This window comes from Hemicordylus capensis, chromosome 7 (genome assembly GCF_027244095.1).
Source record: "Hemicordylus capensis ecotype Gifberg chromosome 7, rHemCap1.1.pri, whole genome shotgun sequence".
NCBI classification, from domain to species: Eukaryota; Metazoa; Chordata; class Lepidosauria; order Squamata; family Cordylidae; genus Hemicordylus; species Hemicordylus capensis.
The window spans coordinates 36,751,840-36,772,057 of NC_069663.1; the positions used below are offsets into that span (position 1 = coordinate 36,751,840).

Here is a 20,218-nt window from a genome sequence, read left to right on the forward strand (position 1 = left end):
CTGGAAGGCTTCCTGAGCAGAAAGAGGGCTTCTGGCAAGAACCCAGGCAGGCAGCCCAGCAAGGGAGCGAGAGCGTGGGAGGTGGGTGAGATGGGGCCTAGAAAATGAAAGAGCACCTCGAATGGGTGGAAGATCCCAGCCCCCTTGTGTGGAGGGGGTGGGGAGCAAAGTACATCTGCCAGGACAGGGAGTGTGTGTGTGTGTGTGTGTGTGTGTGTGTGTGTGTGTGTGTGTGCATTTGGTAAGTTGTGTTTGGAACTCCACAATAGGGGGCTCCCCTTGAAGCACTCCCTCCTTGGCTCATGATTGTACACGCATACTAATGACCCCCAAACCACTTTGGTGAGAAACTACCTGGGGGAAGGAAGAGGCGGGGTGTCCATTCAGCTTTGCTATCAGCTAATGAGGAGGTTGCCACTCTAATTTGGGTGGGATTCTGCTGGGGAGGGGAACTGGGGCACTCGCCTTAGCTCTGATACTGCCGGCCTTTGGGGTAAGGGGCAAGGCCAGCTCTGATCTAGGGGAGGGAAATTGGAGGGGGGGCTGAGGAACTCTCTCTCTACCGCCCTCTGAGTGAGACAAAAGGCTGAGAGCGCATCATAGAAGAAGCAACAAGGATGCCGATCGAGCACCATCACTGGCCAGATCTGGCACAAACACTCCAAGGGAGACGAGAAGAAAAGAGGAAGAAACGACTGGATGCTAACAAAAGTGGCAACTTTATTAATGTAATATTTCCAGTCGTCACATAACTTCCTGACTAAAAGAAACAAAACAGGACAGAATGGAGTAGGCAAAAAAACTTTCCATCTCGGCCAATCTGTTGGAAAGCCAAAAATTCCTACTCGGCCCCCAACAGGACGACCAGCAAAGCCCATTCTGTCCCTGGGAGGGAGGGGGAGGGAGGGAGGGAAGGAAGCCCAGGGTCACACGGAACAAGGGAATGGCAGGGCAAACAAAATTGGGGGGAGTCCCAGCCAACCCCCAACCCCCCCCCCCCCCCGCTCCTTGCAGGCACGTTCACTTGGTCTCCTCTTCTGGGGCGGATCGACTCCTCCAGCCGCCCAGCAGCAGCACAAGCCTGCAAGAAGCACAAAGCAGCGTCAGTGGGGTTGCCCTGCTCCTCCTCCCTTTCCACTCCGGCAGCCCAGCAAGCGGGGATCGGGCAGGGGGTGGGGGTTGACGGGGGGGGGGGGCAAGCCCGAGAATTCTGCTTGACCTCGGGCTCCCCACTGCAGCACGGGATGGTGTCATGGCCACACCTTGTAATCCCCTTAGACAGCGAAGAGCAGGAATCAGTGCCTGCCAAATCTTATGGAGGGGAGGGGATGCTCCCCAGAAATGGGGAGGACTGGAGGGGAGGACTGGAGGGGAGGCCTGCTGCTGGTATCCTCATCACGTGCTACACAGCAGGAGCTGGAGGAGAGGAGGATTCTCTAGCCTGCCACCGGGCAGCACCAGGGGGCGCTACTGGGGCTGCAGGGGGCCCCCAGAGTCTCCCGGGCTCCTCTGCTGCTGCACCGGTTTGGGGAGGAAGGAGGAGGGAGCGGAGGGGGGAGTGAGGAGTGGCTGCGGGAGTGGGGGGGGGAGCACACCCTCGGCAGGGGAGGGGGGCGGATGCCTGGATGGTGCTTCCCCTGCCAGGGGAAGCCAGGCCGCTGGGGAAGGGGAGAAAGGTGGAAGGAGGAGGGGGCGCTCCCTGGCCAGCTGGTGGGAAGGGAGGGAGGCGGTGACCTTGCCCTCCTGGTGGGGCCACACATCCTCCCCGGACCCAAGGGAAGCCCAAGAATGGTTCCAAAGGGCAACTTGGGGGCAGGGTGGTCCTGTAGCCTCCTCCCACAGCCTGCCAGCAGAGGCAAGGGGAGGGGCTTCTGCACCCCAGAGGCGGGGCTTCCTTGGGCCAGGGGAGTGGAGCCTGCTTCCCCCTCACTCCTCAGACAGAACTGCACTTCCCTGCTGGATGTCTTCTTGTGGACAGATCTTGTGTCCACGCGGTTGGAGGAGGTCTTCTGGGAGGCCCCTGCGCTGCACGGTCTTTCCTGAACCTCCCTTCAGCTGCTGATCTTCAAGGGGAGAGCACGGGGCTGTTGTTCCTGGAAAGAGAGAAGGACATTGGTTCAGAGATGGGGGGTCTTCTCACACTCTCCCCCATGACACCACCAAGCACCAGGGACTCCTGGCAGAATATCCGTGTCCTCATTTCCCAGAGGGAAGAGAGAGATTTCCTCTTTCCCTTGGGCTACTTGTACAACTGGCCACAAGGGCTGAAGATGGCATTCCAACACGAGGGAGGGTTGCCCAGACTTCTGCCCGCCCTTCCTGCAGCCCCAGCCCCCTCCCTAACCATCAGGGCCCCTTCAAGTGAAGCCCTGCCTTGGTCTGCTCACCAGTCGGTCAGGTGGAGAGATCACCGTACTCTGGCGGGTGTCTCTTCTTCTTACAGCCCGCCCACAAGCACCGAACGGCAGCCCGCAGCCCGTGCCGGGAGTGGAGGGAAAAGGCCTTCTTCACGATCTTCTCTGTCTTGCAGGCAACTCTCCCGACCTCGGGGTCATGGTCGCCAAGCAAGCTCTCCAGCGCTGGAAGGATGAAGGAGACACTTCAGAAATGGCATGAAGAGATCACCCCACCCTTCGCCAAGCCCCACCATTTCCACACCAAGAGGGAGCAAGTCCTGACTCTTTCTCCCCTTCACACTGGGAAACCCTACTGCTGAGCATCCCTGAGGATGCAACCGGGACCTTCCATTTGAGGGGACAGGTGGCCCATTCCAGCTCTGTGGTCCCTAAACCTAGGCGTCTCCCCTCACAGAAACTGCCCCTTCCCACCCAGAAACCCACACTTACCAGCATGGAAGGTCTCTATGTTCCCTTCAGTAAGGATGCTGCCCTTTTTATGGACCAGGTGACCTAAAAACAAGGGTGGAAGGAAATGGAACTACAGTTCAAGTCCCTGCGCATGGAGAGGCCACATCCCATCTTTCAAGAGAGGAAGTCCTCCCCTCTCTGCTCCCTCTGAGACTGACAGATTGAGCCATTCCTCCATGGAATCTGAAGTCACCTTGGGAGGAAATTAAGCCAAGAGACCTCGCTAACGCTCAGTGGGCCAGTCCTCCTGGGGAGGGAACAGCTCCTGCCCCTCCACACCCTTCTGGCACTGCCGTCCAAGAGAGTGAACCTTTGCCCACCAAGATGACCCACTAAGGGAGACCCAGAAGTCTTGTTTCGCTTACCGATCAGCAGGGCAGCCGTTCTCCTCACTGAAGGCTGCTCGCTGCGGAAGAAGCCCAGGATCTTGGTGGCCTCCATCTCCACGGCGTCCTCTGTGCCGAGCTGCCGAATCTGGGATCAAGAGCAAAGACAAATCCCGAGTGAGCAAAGCATTGCCCAAAGGTCCTTGAGCCATTTGAGCTGAGGGACGGACAGGGAGGGGCTGCCCTTACCAGACGCTTGGCGATCTTGTGGAGCAGCTCCTGCAGGCTGTAAGAATCCCGCGCCAGCAGCCTGCCCTCCAGGTGCCATAGGAGGGTTTCCGCCAGGAGGCTCAGATTGTCCTTCGCAGCCTGCCAAAAGAAAGACCAGAATGGGAGTGAAAAAGGCTCCCAAGGGATTCCAAGAAACCTCTTAGGGGGCTTCAAGGAGTAGGGCCTGGATGGGCCAAACCACAGCAGGACAGCTCGCTGATTCACCACCCCGTGAGGCTAACTCTGGGGCCTGCCACTGGGCGGCTGGATTTGGGGAAGCCTAAACACCTTCGTAGGGGTGGCAGGAAGAAGTGGGCTCTCACCTGTGCTACCTCCAGGTCCTCATCCTCCACATGCATCAGCACCGCGACGAGGGTCGTGATGTTTTCTTCTGTACCCTCATGATGGTGGTGGCGGTGCTGCAGGAGATCCAGATGGGTCTTCATGGCTGCCCTTCGGATCTTAGCCTCCTCCTACAAAGAAGAACAGGAGTCGTTATTAGGGAGGAATTCCTCACCTCCATCACCATGAAGAAGAGCTTGCATGGGTCTCTAGGGGGTGTCTGGTTTCCCTTCTCCAACCCAGTCGGAACCTGCAGGATGGCCGGCCCTCATAGAGCCGGGGCGGAGGGCTGGCGTGCAAGTACTCACGTGGTGGAAGAGAGGGCGGCACAGGGCAGCCAGGACAGCATTCACTGTGGCCTGGTGTTCCGATGGACAGTGCCTCAGCCGCTCCATGAAGGCCAGGACCCCCAAAGTGGCTTCCAGACTGGTGGTCCTGAGCCCTCCCAGGATCCCGGCACTAAAATCCTGGGGTTTTTTCACCTAGGGAGGGAAAAGGTGGATCCTTGGAGTCCTTTCATACACATGCTAATCCACCCCCTGCTAAACAGACCACAGGCCTCTCGGGGGGCTGATGCCATTTGGCCTCCATCCACTGCCTTGGGGAGGAGATCACTCAAGCCATCCCAGAGGCACAAAGAGGGGGGAGAAGGCGGCATTGGAGCATGTGGGGAATCAGGGCTCCCACTGAGAGATGCATTTCTGTGCCTTCCCTTAAGGATTTCTCCTTCATCCTGTGGCAAGGGTTCCACAGGCTCAATCCACCCAACTGGAGAAATCTCCCCATCACACCTGGGGATGCCTAGGAGCACCAGCCTCAGGCAGGGCTCCCCAAAGAGAGGAGTTTCCATGCCCAGAGATGCTCCCGGGGTCGTGGGTCTGGGTCACTCACCGCCTTCAGCTTTCCATAAATTTGGAGAAGTCCCCTTTCGCTCAGGTAGCGGATGTTCTGGCTGGGGTGGACTAGCCACGCTACCAGGAGCGTCCAAGTCTTCTCCAAGGCGGCGAAGTCTTTGTCTTTCAAGAGCAGCTAAAAGAGGGAAAGGAGGAAAACATCCATCAGCCTCTGGGGCCAGACCCTCCTCTCAGGGAAGCCCATGTTGAGGAATACGCTGCTCACCTCCACAAAGAAGGCCACCTCTGTGAGGGAATGCTGATCTGGATCTTTGTCCAGGCTGAAGAGGGAAGCCAGGTATGCCTTCAGCCTGGCCACTGTGGAGGATGGTGTCTGTAGGAGAGCCCTGCAACACACCAAAGGACCCTGCTGAGTCCTGGGCGGAAGGCCCGGAAAGAGCAGACCTAGCCCAAACCACCCCAGCCCCCACTCCTTGTGAGGAATCTCCTATTCACTCCTACTTACCTCACCAAGAGGGCCACACCCTGGAGGCAGTTCTGCGGAGAGCACAGGGATTCCCAGCAGGTCTTCTCCGGGGTCACCTGTGCCACCCTCTCCAGCAGGGTCCGGACAATCTGCGCGGTCTCCCTGCAGAGAAGAGAAGGTTGCTGTCACCAAAGTGTGTGTCTCCTTGCGGGCTGGCGTAGTGTCAAGGGTGGAGGGACTTTCCCCACAGCTGGTTTTTTAACACTGCAGATGCATTTTAAGGCTCTCTGCAGAGCCAAGAGGGCTGCAAATTCTGGGGTCTCCCCTGTGGAGCTGAGGGAGGGGACCACCATGCCAGAGTCACCCCAACAGGCCAGAAATGCTCCTCAACCATCAGAGTGGGACATGGGAGAAATGACCCTAGCCTGTCCTCCCAGAGTGCTGCAAGGAGGACTTGCTGGCCCCACTTTCCCCACCGCCATGACTTACTCAGGAGGCAGGTCTTGGCTGTCTCGGTTCCCGACTCCCTCGGTGGTGTTCTGCAGGCCTGTGAGGATCTTGTTGACCAGGCCTACCAGGAGTTCGGGGAACCTCTCCTCCACCTCACTGGCATACTCCACGCTCCGGATGACGTCCCCGATCTTCTTTGTTGCTCTCCCCTGAGGAGAAGAGGAGGGTCAGGCCTCAGCACACAGTCTGAGGGATGGTTATGGGTCAGGAGAATCCCCAGGGCCAGGCCAGTGCCATGGGTGTCTGCACCCACATCTGGGCCTGGAGGGTGCTGGCTCTGGCTCAGGATGCATGAGGTCAACTGCAAGGGAAAGACATCCACGAGGGGAAAGGGCAAGTCCCCACCTCCCGTGTGAACAGTGACTGCCATCCAAGCCGCCATCCTGTGTAGTGCAGGAAAGGAGGGGCAGAGGGGTGGAGGGAAGTCACTCTTGGTTTGCGCCCCTTACCTCTCCCAGATGGACCGAGGAGAACCAATCTGGGGCCAGCTGTCCTCTTCTTTCCTCTTCGTCGATGTTCCTGAGAGAGGAGAGGAGAGAGAAAAGCTGCTCCAAGAACTGTCCTGTTGGAGATGGCAGCCAGCTGAAGAAGAACACGGGCACCCAAAGAGATGCTAAGCAAGGATCTCACCTCCCTTGGGAGGTGGCTGGCAGGGGAACTTCATCAGGCCAGAGATCTCCCAAGTCCAGCCTTTCGTTCCCCACTGAGAAGCCCTGGGAAGTGTTCAAAGGGGGCATGGAGACAGGAGCCCTCCCCTGCTCCTTCTCCCCAACACCCGCTCATGCCAACAGCATGGGGGTCTCGGAGCTCCCTCTGCTATTAGCCAGCAATAGACTTGCTGGTGTCTGTCTTTCACCTGCTGCCAATCAGCTTCCTTGGGTGATCTCCCCCTCCAGAGTCCTCAGGGAGCAAGGAGGAGGAAACATCCCTCTATGGGGCTCAGACATGGGGGAGCTGCCCCTGTCCCCTGCAGCCTTCTGCTGGCTATGCTAAAAGCCCCCCAGCTCCCTACTGGCTCCTCAGCTGAGACGAGGGTACCTACCTGGCCGAACTGGGGGTCAGCGGAGAGTCCCACACCTCGTCCTCGATGCTGCTGATGTCATGCATCGTGTCATCTTCGTCCGTAGAGGAGCACTGGGGAGGAGAGAGAAGAGAAACGGGAGCGTTCCAGGGCTTGCGTTGACCTTGCGAGGCTTCTGAGAGGAACCAAGCCCAAGGGACGGTTGGGAAGACATCCGGCTCTAAAATAAGACGTGCCTCTTTGTAGAAAAGGCATTTGGCATCTCTGCCCAGAAGAGCCTTTCACCACATTTTCGCCCCCTTTCCAATGCCTCAACTGCATTTCCTCCCATCCCACCAATCACAATTTCTCCCATACTGCGGCATCTAGAACTAGAACCATTCCATGTTCTGTCTCCTGCTGGGGAACAGGAGACACACACACAGACAAGCTAGAGCCCGTCCACATGAAAAAATGGATGATCATTTCTGACCTCTGCGGAGGACGAGTCTTCCACTGTGTAGGTGTTCATCATCATCTTCTTGATGAGCCACTTCTTTGGCTTCTGGACTCTGAGCGGAGAAAGGAGAGACATGGCATTAGAACATCAATGCATGCCAAGAGCCCTGTGGATCAAGTGAAAGACCCGTGTAGCCCAGCACCCAACAGTGGACAGCCAGATGCCTATTTAGTTGGTTGTGAACCACTTGAGACCTGGTTACATGTGGCATTAAAGTGTGTTTATTCAGAGAGAGAGAGAGAGAGAGAGAGAGAGATCTCGAGATTCGGAGGTTCCTTGGCTGTCATGGGTAATAGTCTTCAACTGGCTTCTGCTCCATGAACATGTCTAATCAACCAAGGCTCCCGGGGAAGGTGATCCGCCTCTATGATCCCTGGAGCGGCCCTTCAGCTGAGAAAGGTACCTGGGGGAACTGGTGGCACAGTCCCCTTCCGACCCCTCGTCCTCCACGCTGGTGTGTGGAGTCTCGGCCCCCGGGAAGAAAGAACTCTGTGAAGGAGAGAAGGGGGAGAAATGGCTGCTCTGGCCCTCGCATTGAGCTTCCTAGGCTTCAGCAGGGAAAAGGCCAGCCTGTCACCTTCCAGCGGTCATCACCGGGTGAGCTGAATGCAGGAAGTGGGCCGGTTGGGGATCGTCCCGTTCTGGACACAATTCCTCCCGCTTTCCTGATTTTCAATTTTCTTAAAAACCACTTTGGAGCCCAGGCGTGCTGGCTGGAGGTGGGCAGAAGAGATGGCGAAAGAGCTCCTCTCTCGTGCCCGCCTTCCTCGCAGTGAGGTCGGTCGGGCTGATTTCAGGCCTTCGCGCACTCATGCAAATGGCAGAGGGGAAAGGCATCAACCGCCGCCCCCCCCAAGACATGTTGCGCTCCCTCACTCAGCTGGGGCCCCGATGGCTCTGGTGACTGGAAAAGACCACTTCCAGTCCACTTCATGCTTTCAGTCGGCTCCTTAGCGAGGACACTAAAGGCACGTGCAAAAATGTGCAAAAATTGGTTTTCCTTTCCTCTTTCTTTCGCATTTCTTTCCCATTTCCATTTAGTTCATTTCTCATTGGTTTGGTTGAGTTTGCTTATTTTTTTGTATTTTTATTCATATTTCATTTATTTGTCACTGTTTTTCTATTGTTGCCAACAGGATGCTCCACCTTTAACTGTGAGATCTGGACCGGAAGTCAAGGCCATGGCTGCCATCTCCTTGCGGCCATCTGCTTTAACCCTATCACCCCCACGGTGCCACCATTGTGATGCAGTGTTGTTAAGGGCATGGCTGTCCCTTTACCATAGCTTTAAGCAAACGACTGTCAGAAGATGGCCGCCCACCCGGCAGCATCAAAAACTGGGGCCATTCCACATGCTCTCTACTCCTGGGCAACACGGGGGACCCACACACCCAACCCACAGTCCTTCCAAGGATGTTGAGGCTTCCTGACCTCTCCAAGGGATGGCTCTTGGTCAGCGGCGGTGTTTTGCAGCCTCCTCCGCACGGTGCTTGGCCTCTGGACGCTAAGAAAAGAAAGAAAGAAGACACATGAGATCAGAACACGAGTGCTTAGAAAGAGCTCTGCTTGATGAGATGAATGAGGCATGCAGCCTAGCACCCTGTTTCCAGGAGTGGACAGCCAGATGCCTGCAGGAAGCCCACAGGCTGGGCATGGAGACACCTGCCCCCTCCCCAGCATTTCTCTAGGCATCTCGGAGATGTGGTGGTTCCATTGATCGCGTGGCTAAAACCCTTGAATGGCCCTCTTCTCCAAGAGGATCCCTTCCAAATCATTTTGAAGATTGCAGCCATCAGCATACCTTGTGGCAATGAATTCCCTAGACCTTGTTCTGGTTTGTCATAATTAAGGTCTGCTCTCCTCTGTCCATAAGATGAGCTTCACTTCCAGGATTGTGGGAGGAGAAAAACAACCCTCCATTCTGCTCAGAGCTTCTGCCCACCCTTGGCTTCTTGCTAAACTAACCACCTCCAGCCCGGGGGGAAAAAACCTTGCAAGGTCCCATGAGCTCTGGAGCTGCCCCTCCAGGTGAGAAAAGAGTACCTCGGGGAACTGACGAAGCTCTCCACGTCCAGCTCCTGATCCCTTGTGTTGACCTCTGGGATCTCGGCCTCTTGGATGTCAGGAATCTGCAAATGAGACAAAGGTTTGGAAAGTGTGAACTTGTACTCGCTCTGATCTTCCTAGGGCCTAGGATTCGTAGGGAGTTTTTCCCTGACATTTTCTTTGAGTTCATTTTTATTTCTTTAAATTATTTTGATTTTTTTAAAAACAAAACAAAACACTTTATAAAAAGAAACAGTGGGGCAATTCTCACGATCAACAAAAATCGGGCTAGCAGAACCTGCTTTTTAGGATCGTGAGTAGCCGCAGCATGCCTTCGCGCCGCACCTACTCATGAGTAGACCCCAGGCTGGGAGGCGAAAAGCTGCCTCCCAGCGCCGGGGGTCTCCCCAGTATGCCCTGCACACTCGAGCATGGAACCGGCCATCGTGTGGGCAGCCGATCCAGCCACCCAAGGCTCCCTGCCTGCTCGAGACCTGGAAGATCTCTGCCAGGAAGACCCTCTCCTCTCCTGACCTGTCTCAGGGTCTTGGGAGCCATTTGATGCCTCAAATCCAAAGCACACAAACCCAGAAAGGTGGCCATTGGAAGGAGAGGCAAAGGGGTGCAGAATCCTTCCCCAGCCACAGCGTTCCCACGGTAATTCTCTGTCCAACATGCAGCAGCTGGATTTCCTCCCCTTTCTGAATCTGACCCTGCTCTGTCTCCTGACGGTGGAGATGCAATCTCCCCTCACCCCTCAACCAGCCCATCCACAAAAGTGACAGGAATCGTGTCCTTACCTCACAAGACCATTCGGTGGCCACGGTCTGGAGAAACCATCCATCCTCCTCAACCGTGAAGACACTGCAGGAAGAAATACAATGGCATGAGTACCTCGGAAGAGCCTTGCTGGATCAGACCAAAAATGCATCTGGCCCAGCACTCTGATTCCAATAGGGGACAGCCATCTGGGAGGCCTCCAGGAAGCTATCCTCTGTGCCCTTAAAGCTAACGGACATCACCACCACCATTCTTGGAAGAGTGAATGCTTCTACACAATGTATGAAGACGTCGTTTTTGTCTGCCCTGCACCTCTTGCCAGTCAGCGGCACTGGATCCATCCCAGATCCAGGCTGGCAGGGGGAAGAAAACCTTCCCTACACAAAAGTTCAAGAAGAAACTCTACCTCCTCAGGGAACTGATGGCATGTGCTTCTTCCAGGATCTCGTTCCCAGTGTTGACCGTCTGAATCCTGGAGCCGTCCGAGAATGACTTCTGTGGATGAGAATGGAGAGAGGAATGGGTGCTCTGGCGCCCACTTGACCTTTCCAGGGCATCTGGGGTCCAAACGTCAACCCTCCTTCAAGAGGTCCTTAACAGAGGAGCTTAAAGCAGGAGGTGGCTCAAAACAAAAACACCTCAAAATACTGTCTGTCAGTGTCTAGCTGGGCTCAGAGAGGAACCAAACCCAAGAATCTACCAAGCCTCAGAAAACAGCTTTCCGCCCATTCCGGGGGAGTCGGGTGAAATCATAACTGTTACACAACATTTGGAGTGGCAGGATCCTGAAGAAGAGTCAGGCCTCCTGCTCTATGGGACACTGTGGTTTCACAGTCAAGGATGGTGCCTTTAAATAAGGAAAGCCTAATTAAGTTCTTCTCTTTTCTGGGCAGAGCTATTGGCCACTTGATGCTGCAGACCCATGTTTTGAGGCTCTTTTAAATGACACCAGAAAGGGGGCCATGTGGAGCCAAGAAGTGGCAGGGGGGAAAGAGTGCACCATCTACCCCAAAGAAGACTTTCCCACTCTAGTTCCCCTCCAGACTGCTCCCTTCCTGGATGTGTTTTCTGCTTGGTAGTCCAGAACAAAATCAAAGTCTAGAACCCTGGGGGAGGGAGAGATTTGGGGCAGGAGAGCGGAATGAAGAAGCGAGGTTGGAAGATAGGTAGACACACCCCTCTTCCCTCTCAGCACTTCCCATTCCTAAAGTTCCCATGATGCTTCCTCCATAGCGAGGGTCTCCCACCTTTGCATGAGTCACTTGTAGTTGAGCCTGGATTGTCACTCATCCCACCCACCCAATTCACTGCTACTACCACTGCAAAGATCGATGCATATGGCTTTTCCGGACAAGTTCTCAAAGCATCCCTTCAACCTGCTAAGACTGGGTCTCTACCACACGCCCTCTATACTAGCTTGAAATGGAGTCTCTCCTGCCCCCTCCCAGCCCTGCCATGTACGGACTGGGTTTCCATCCCTTACCAGTGACCATTTGCTGGTTTTGGCCACGGAGCGCTCTTCATATATCTCCTGTGGCTGGAAGTCACTGAGAGGGGAAAAGGACAAAAGACACAAGTGAGTGAGTGAGTGTGTCAAAGGAACCCAGAGTACCCAGTTTCCAACAGTGGACAGGCGTGAAGGCAAGAACCCTCCCCGCTCCCTGCAACATAAGAGGCTTGCTCTATCTATCTATCTATCTATCTATCTATCTATCTATCTATCTATCTATTTTATTTATATACCGCCTAGTATAAAAATATCTAAAACCTCTCAGTTCCCTTGATTGGGGCTTGGAGAGCGGTTCCCGGGCAGAGTAGACAGCCATGAAATGACTAGAGCAACAGCTGCCACGACCCCTTCCTCTGCCCCCCAGAGGGACTTCCACTGCTCCCCATCCCAGCTGCTCCCTTTCCCCTGACTCAAGGAGGCACCAGGGGATCCAGCCCTGAAGGAGCAGCCAGCCACACCCTGGCTCCAGCCTCACGCTCTGGGTGGCTGCAGGGCTCACCTGGAATCCAGGCTCTGAGAAATGGAGGGCCAGGCCCACCAGCCTATGGAGCCCCTCAGCCCCTCAGTCCTCAGAGAGCAGACTAGGGGACCGATCCCCCCACCCCACCCATCCTCCTTTGAAACCCTAGGGAGCAAAATGTGCACGAGAACCCTCCCTGGCCTCCTGTGCCTGAACCCCTGGATCCTCCCCCAAGGCCCAGCTAGCTCAGACTGATCAACTCTTCTCCTTTGGAACTCCCTTTGCCTGTCCTTGCTGTCATTCCTTTCTGTCTTTCCCACATTCCAATAGTCAGAACTTAGACTGGATGCTCCTTGTGAACAGAGACCTCTGCGGGGGTTGGGGGTCATGACTTCTATGGCAGAGTCCTTCAAGAGCTAATTCACTCCAATTACAGCAGAAGTCAACAGGGTCTCAGGGGCAACAGCTTGTCCTTGATAAGCAGGGAGATTCACACAAGGTTAAACTAATCTACTTTATTCAGAAGTAGATGCTGAGAGGAAAAGACCTCTATCTGACTTCTGGCTACGTCTTGGTCAGAGAGAGACCTGTCGTGGTCATCAGGGTTACTGGTGCCAAAGGCCGATGGCCTGGATCTTCAACAATGAAACCCTGGCAGGGGCCATGTTTCTTGAGAGGGTCCCAAATCCAAGGTGCCATAAATCAAGAATGGGCCCGGATAACCCAGGAGGAACAGGAAGACGTACCTGAGAGGAGCCACAGGAGTAGCCCCATCAAGGCTGCCCACGCCGCGGAGTAAGGGGCATCCTTCTCCCATGTCCTGCCAAGGAGAGAGGAGAGCAGGAGTGAGGATGGGCTGGGCCAGTTCACACCCACCGGGGTCATTCCTAAGCAGCCAGTGGGGACTCCCATCCTAGATGTCTCATCAAACCGCTTTCAGAACTTTGGTGGTCTTTCCCCCACATTGGACCTCTTTGGGGCAGGGTGGTGAACCCTCCCTCTAAACCCCTTGCCGGAGGCCATGTTCAGCGCTCCCACATGGCCCCAAATGGACCAAATTTGGCGTGAGCAGCAGGGGAGACCGCAACGCCCTCCTGCCACCAGTGGAGTCCAGGGGCTCCCAGGGCAGCAGCGGAACCTCCAGCCCCATCAGGATCCGTCGGAACCCCAGCGCCATGGCGACCAGCTCAACAAACCCAGCCCCGGGATGCAGCTCAGCAACGGCCACTTTTTGAATCTAAACAAGTCCTTCGGCTACTACAGAGATGTATATTCCACTCTCCAACCAAAGTACTCAAAGCGGTTTACACAGAGAAATAAATCAAGAACACCAGGATAAGATGGTCCCCTGTCTCCAAAGGGCTCTCATTCCAAAAAGAAACATCAAGCAGATGCCAGCAACACCACGGGAGGGATGCTGTGCTGGGGATGGAGAGGGCCAGTTGATCCCCCTCCTCTGCTAAATATAAGAGTATCGCCACTTTGAAAGGGTCTCTTGGCTCAGTTAGCAGAACTCCCAGGGCCCAGTGGTCAGTGTGGGGCACCAGCAGGCAGGGTTGCCAACTCTCTAACTAATCCTGCTCCTGTGCCTTCAGCAGAAGCCTGGCATGCAATTCTCAAGCTGGTGAAGCAGTTTCCCATCTCTTTAGGCTAGAAATGGCTTCACCTGCTCAATGTGGTCATGTATTTGCCCAAAGCAGAGGAGCCAGGCCACATCAAGCGGGGGCAATGCCCATCCTCCATGTAACCCACAACTCCCACTTCGCAGAACTGGACATTTCTATCCTCCCTCCATCTCTCTACCCCACCATTCAATGAGATTTATATCTCACTTTGAGTTTAAAAACATCAGTGTGACTTACAAACAGAACTCAGAAAATCTCACGCAAAGCTACAGAAGAAGAAGCCTTCCAAAACAAGGAGGTCTTTGCCATCTGTCTAAAGGGGGGGGGAGCCTCCCTGCAGGGGTGTTGCTGGATTCTTAAAATGCTCCCAAGCCTGGGCCCTTTTGACCATCCAATCCAGTCATAGCCAGCTCCCAAGAAGGGCCAATGTTGTTTTCTTCACTCCCTAATATGGCCATCCTGCCCCTCTGAAGGGGGAAGCTGCAGGGAGCTCAGAGAGGCCAGGAGCTCCTTCCCTTCCTCTGTGCAGGTGGCTCCACTCTGCACCTCCTCGCTGGATGAGGTCCTGGAGGAGGGAGGGGGCTGACGGGGCTCTGAGCGATCCATGGGGGGCTTGTGCTCCATGAAGACCCCGTGAAGATGGGCTGGGCCAGTCCCTTCCTGCCCACCAGGGTCAGCCCAAAGGGGCCATGAGAGTCTCGCTTCCTAAATGTCTCCACCTTGACCCAAATCCTACCCCTGGTCGTCTCCCCCACCCCACCCCCTATTAAACCTATTTGGGGCAGGGCAGTGGACACTCACTCTGGACTCCTTGCCGGAAGCCATTTCCTGCGCACCCTCACAAACCCAAATTGGATGGAAATTTGCCGTGAGCAGCAGGAGAGGCCAGAAAGTCCTCCTGCCAACGGTCGAGTCCAGAGAGATTGAAGGCAGCAGCGGAACCTCCAGCCCCATCAGGATCCGTTGCAACCAGTAAACACTCCTGGCCAGGGACCCCCCCCCCCACCCCAGCAACTGCCATGTTTGGATGTACACAAGGATGGTGGAACTCCCAGGCCCAGTGGTGGGCACAAGGTACTAATAGGCTTGGTTACCAACTCTTTACTTGGTCCTGCTCCTGTGACTTCAGCAGATGCCTGACATGCAGAGCTTAAGCTAGTGAAGCAGTTTCCCATCTCTTTAGGCTAGAAATGGCTTCACCTGCTCAAACTGGTCATGCTTTTGCTCAGAGCAGAGGAGCCAGGCCACACCAAGAGGGGGCAATTCCCATCCTCCACAGAACCTTCAACTCCTACTTGGCACATCTTGCCATTTCTATCTTCCCCCCACCCCCCTCCTCAACATTTCAATTCTTTTATATCCTACTTTTAATTAAAAAATATCAAAGAGGCTTACAAACTATAGAACTCATATTATCTCAGTCAAAGCTGTTAAGTTGTCATTAACAGCTAATCTACAGAGGAAGGAGCCTTCCAAAACATGGCGGTCATCACCATCCATCCAAAGAGGGAGAGACAGATATAAGGAGCCTCCCTGCAGGGGTGTCCCTGGAGACTTAAAATGCTCTAGATCCATGGCCCTTTTGCCCATCCAATCCAGTCATGCCCACCTCCCAAGAATGACCAGTGTTTTCTTCAAGTCCCTAATATGGCCATCCTGCCCCTCAGAAGAGGGAAGCTGCAGGGAGTTCAGAGAGGCCAGGAGCTCCTTCCCTTCCTCTATGCAGGTGGCTCCACCTTGGGCTGTTCTCCAGAAGAGGTCCTGGAGGAGGGAGGGGGCTGACGGGGCTCTGAGCCATTGATGGGAGGTGGGCTGGTGCTCCATGAAGACCCCGTGGAGATGGGCCCTTCCTGCCCACCTAGGTCAGCCCAAAGGGACCAGGACAGTCTCACTTCCTAAATTTCTCCATCTTGACCCAAATCCAACCCCTGGGGCCTCCCCCCACAACCATTAATCCTATTTTGGGCAAGGCAGTGGACACTCACTCCGGACTGCTTGTCTGAGGCCATGTTCTGCGCTCCCTCACGGCCCAAATTGGATGGAAATTTGCCGTGAGCAGCAGGAGAGGCCAGAAAGTCCTCCTGCCAACGGTCGAGTCCAGAGAGTTTGAAGGCAGCAGCGGAACCTCCAGCCCCATCAGGATCCGCCGGAACCCCAGCGCCATGGCGACCAGTAAACACTCCCGGCCGGGGACCCCACCCCTCCAGCAACTGCCATATTTGGATCTAAACAAGGATGGCGGAACTCCCAGGCGCAGTGGTGGAAATGAGGCACCTGCAGGATCTGTGGTTGCCAACTCTCTACCTGCTCCTGCTCCTGTGCCTTTAGAAGATACCTGGCATCTAGAAATTTGACTGGTGAAGATTTCCCCATCTTCTCCATGGGGCAGGGGCGTGTCTCAGACTTGCACCTGAGACAAGGTGATCTTCTGCTGGTTAGAGACTTGGCCATCCCGAGTGGCAAGGGGCTGAACCCCAGCGCCATGGCAACCAGGTCAACATACCCAGCCTTGGGATGCAGCTGAGCAATTGCCACTTTTTGAATCTATACAAGTCTTTTGGCTACTACAGAGATTTATGTACCACTCTCCAACCAAAGGTCTCAAAAAGTGGTTTACACAGAAACATAAATCAATAATCCATGAATAAGATGGTCCCCTGTCTCCAAAGGGTTCTCAATCCAAAAAGAAACATAAAGAGGATGCCAGCAACACCACGGGAGGGTTGCTGTGCTGGGGATGGAGAGGACAAGTTGCTCTCCCCCTGCTAAATATGAGAGTATGACCACTGTGAAGGGGTCTCTTGGCTCAGTTAGCTGAACTCCCAGGGCCCAGTGGTGGGCATGGGGTACCAGCAGGCAGGGTTGCCAACTCTCTCACTAATCCTGCTCCTGTGACTTCAGCAGAAGGCTGGCATGCAGATATCAAGCTGGTGATGCATTTCCCATTTCTTTGGGCTAGAAAAGGCTTCACCTGCTCAAGCTGGTCAAGCTTTTGCTCAGAGCAGAGGAGCCAGGCCACACCAAGAGGCAGCAATTCCCACCTTCCACAGAACCTGCGACTCCCCCTTGGCAGAAATGGCCCTTTCTATCCTTCCTCCATCCCCCTCCTCAACATTTCATTTCTTTTACTGAAGAAGGACCAGTGTTGTTTTCTTCACTCCCTAATATGGCCATCCTGCCCCTCTGAAGGGGGAAGCTGCAGGGAGCTCAGAGAGGCCAGGAACCCCTTCCCTTCCTCTGTGCAGGTGGCTCCACTCTGCACTTCCTTGCTGGATGAGGCACTAGAGGAGGGAGGAGGCTGATGGGGCTCTGACCCATCGATGGGGGGCTGCTGTTCCATGAAGACCCCGTGAAGATGGGCTGGGCCACTCCCTTCCTGCCCTACAAGGTCAGCCCAGAGGGGCCAGGACAGTCTAGCTTCCTAAATGTCTCCACCTTGAACCAAATCCAACCCCTGGGGGTCCCCCCCACCCCCTTCATCAAGAGGGGGCAATTCCCATCCTCCACAGAACCTGCAACTCCCACTTGGCAGAATTCGCCATTTCTATCCTCCTTCCCCCCCCCCATTCCATTAAATTGATATCTTCCTTTTAGTTTAAAAATAATGAAGTGGCTAACAAACAATAGAACTCATATAATCCCATGCAAAGCTACTGTTTCTTCGGTCAAGACGCCTTCCAAAAAATGGAGGTCATCACCATCTATCCAAAGAGGAAGAGAGAGGGGGAGCCTCGCTGCAGGGGTGTTGCTGGATACTGAAAGTGCTCCCGAGTTTGGGCTCTTTTCACCATCCATTCCAGTCATGCTCAACTACCAAGAATGACCAGTGTTCTTTTCTTAAAGTTCCTAATATGGCCGTCCTGCCCCTCTGAAGGGGGAACTGCAGGGAGTTCAGAGAGGCCAGGAGCTCCTTCCCTTCCTCTGTGCAGGTGGCTCCACTCTGTGCTTAATCTCTGGAAGAGTTTCTGGGGGAGGGAGGGGGCTGGCGGAGCTCTGAGCCATCCATGGGGGGCTGGTGCTCCATGAAGACCTTGTGAAGGTGCGCTGGGCCAGTTCATTCACGCCCACATGGGTCAGCCCAAATGGGCAAGGAGATTCTCGCTTCCTAAATGTCTCCACCTGGACCATCCAACCCTTCCATCCAACCCCTCTGGGTCTCACCCGCCCCCACCAAACTCTGAACCTATTTGGGGCAGGGCGGTGGACACTCACTCTGGACTCCTTGTCTGAGGCCATGTTCTGCGCTACCTCACGGCCAAAAGTGGACGGAAATTTGCTGTGAGCAGCAGGAGAGGCCAGAAAGTCCTCCTGCCAACGGTCGAGTCCAGAGAGATTGAAGGCAGCAGCGGAACCTCCAGCCCCATCAGGATCCGTTGCAACCGGTAAACACTCCCGGCCAGGGACCCCCCCTCCAGCAACTGCCATATTTGGATCTAAACAAGGATGGCGGAACTCCCAGGCCCAGTGGTGGGTGCGAGGCACCAGCAGGCAGGGTTGCCAACTCTCTACCTGCTCCTGCTCTTATGCTCTTAGAGGAAACCTGGCATATAGAAATTAAACTGGTGAAGATTTCCCCATCTCTTCATTTCCATTGCAGCAAAAGCTTCATCTGCTTAATCTTGGACTGTCAAGGTCTTTTTAAAGGCACAGGAGTCAGGCTAGCAAAAAGGTTGGCAACCCTGCAGGATTCTGACTGAAGTCCATCCCTGATCACACATGGCAGGGGACAGCAGGACCGTGCCTTTCCTCCAAGGGGCAGGAGGAATATTCCGAACATTTGGCCCCCCAGGTCTTCAAAGGGAGACTTCTCCACACAGATGTTACAGGGCATGAGGGAGGCGCCCACTAAATGTGGGTAATAGAGCTGCTGAGGAGCAGAAGACTTGGCAGAGGAGGTGTGTGTGTGTCAATTGGGGTCCAGGCAAGGAACCTCCTTCCTTCAGGTCAGAGCAGGGCTTCATTCCCAGTCATCGTGGCCACTAAGCCAAACGCAGCAGATGGCCGGCAAGTCTCACATCCTGCAAGGATCTCCACAAGCCCACTGGCTTGGCACCATGACCACCTTCCGGCCCCTGGGAGGAGAGAAGCGAAAACTGGGTCAGGCACTTTTCAGGGCAATCAGACGCACATTCACACAAACACACACAGAGAGAGACAGGGTGCTGCTATGTTCTCGTCTGGGGGATCCATCTTTTGCTGCTCGCCACTCTACCGGGAGCCTCTGGAACTCACCGCTGTGGCACAGGAGAGCCCCATCCGTCTCCACAGCAATGGTGCCTTGGAAAGCCCTCCTTTCTGTTTCTTCGGTCAATGCGCTCGTCATACCTCCAGGATCTGAACCATCTCATTTGATACGATGTGGACCCCGAGCCTGGAAGGGAGTCTGGGTTCTGTGGGTGCTTGTCTCAGGCTTGCAGCTGCTGGTAGATGATGACTAACTTGGCCATCCCTAGTGGGAAGGGGCTGAGCCTAGGGGAGAGTTCCTGGCACTGCTGGGCACCCTCTGTTGAGTCACACCGGCTCTGTCCTTGCAAGCTGGGCATCAGGCCTGCTTCGTAGCTGCAGCACCTTGAGAAAGGGAAGCCATGCGTGATCCCTGCAAAAGCCCCTTTTCCATCCAGGAATATGTCCCCGAGGGCTGCGCACAAACAGGGCTTTTCCAGGGAAGGGAGAGAAGCAGAAACCGCTCCCCCTACTCCCTGCACACTGCAGCTTCACACGAAGCCTTACACAATGAGGATTTCCCCTACATTTCAGCATTCATTGTGTTGTCCACTGTTACTGAACAGTTCTGAAAACTGCATGCAGGCTGGCCACTCATTAGGTAGAGCTGCGCAGTTAACCTTGTAGCTCTACCTGATGAATGGCCTACCTGCCGGTAGCACGGCTCTCGGGCTTGGTGGGGGAGAGAGGAGCAACCTGAGCTGCTGGGAAGCTGAGGCCACTGCATCTCCTTGGGCACCTCCTGACGCATTAGGACGAGTCACCTCCCATTTCTAATGGTCAAGAATACCGCGGAATGGATTCTGAATCATAATCGGTCCACTCTAATCAAGAGGATGTTCACTGGACATCTGTCCATGCGTTTGGGCACTATAGAAACTACCCCACATGTTATTTTATATTGTGATTTTTACAGGGTTACTCGCTCAAGATTAATCTCTCCTCTTCTGAGAAAAGTTCCTGGACATCCCAATGAATTTTACTTAATTTTTTGTTGTTGTTGACTAATTCCAACAAGGGGATTACCTGTAGAATGGCAAGGGTTTGCTATATCGTTTGTAAAATTCGCTCTGGCTTTATGTAATGGTTTTTATTGTCTGATCTATGATTGAAATAACGATTACTACTACTACACTGGACATCTGCAATCCATTTTTCTTTTAAAAAAATGAATTGCTGGTGAGGCCTCTAAGCCCCTGTGCTCTTGATGATGCCATCAGGAATGGATTGGGGCCTAGATACATCTCCATCCGTGTTCTCTCTAAGAAAGTTCCCAGATGTTCTTTACTACAACTCCCAGAATCCCCAGCTTCAATGGCTTTGTTTGGGGATTGTGTGGGTTGTAGTCAACAACATCTGGGAATCCTTGTTAGAGGAAACACTGCTCTCCATAACTCTCGCAGCCATGGACAATGGAGG

The 20,218-nt window shown here is 54.6% G+C and overlaps 1 protein-coding gene across 3 annotated transcripts; it reads right to left on the minus strand.

Moving 5' to 3' along the window:
- Positions 1-700: 700 nt before the first annotated feature.
- LOC128333059 (uncharacterized) lies at positions 701-18,260 on the minus strand. 3 transcript variants are annotated; one of them, XM_053268087.1, is made up of 22 exons: positions 17,789-18,260; positions 12,698-12,771; positions 11,465-11,528; positions 10,388-10,476; positions 10,002-10,065; positions 9,199-9,284; positions 8,587-8,659; positions 7,559-7,644; positions 7,129-7,207; positions 6,678-6,769; positions 6,085-6,154; positions 5,615-5,784; positions 5,165-5,287; positions 4,925-5,045; positions 4,697-4,834; positions 4,114-4,287; positions 3,787-3,936; positions 3,443-3,562; positions 3,233-3,341; positions 2,847-2,909; positions 2,388-2,579; positions 701-2,093 (listed from the first exon to the last, which is right to left on the minus strand). In XM_053268087.1, the coding sequence occupies exons 1-21, from the start codon at positions 17,999-18,001 to the stop codon at positions 2,395-2,397; spliced, it is 2,343 nt and encodes a 780-aa protein (XP_053124062.1). In that variant the 5' UTR covers positions 18,002-18,260; the 3' UTR covers positions 701-2,093; positions 2,388-2,394. The 3 variants fall into 3 exon arrangements, with proteins under 3 accessions (XP_053124062.1, XP_053124065.1, XP_053124064.1); XM_053268090.1 differs by lacking the exon at positions 17,789-18,260 and adding an exon at positions 15,562-15,600; XM_053268089.1 differs by lacking the exon at positions 17,789-18,260 and adding an exon at positions 14,378-14,416.
- Positions 18,261-20,218: the final 1,958 nt, after the last annotated feature.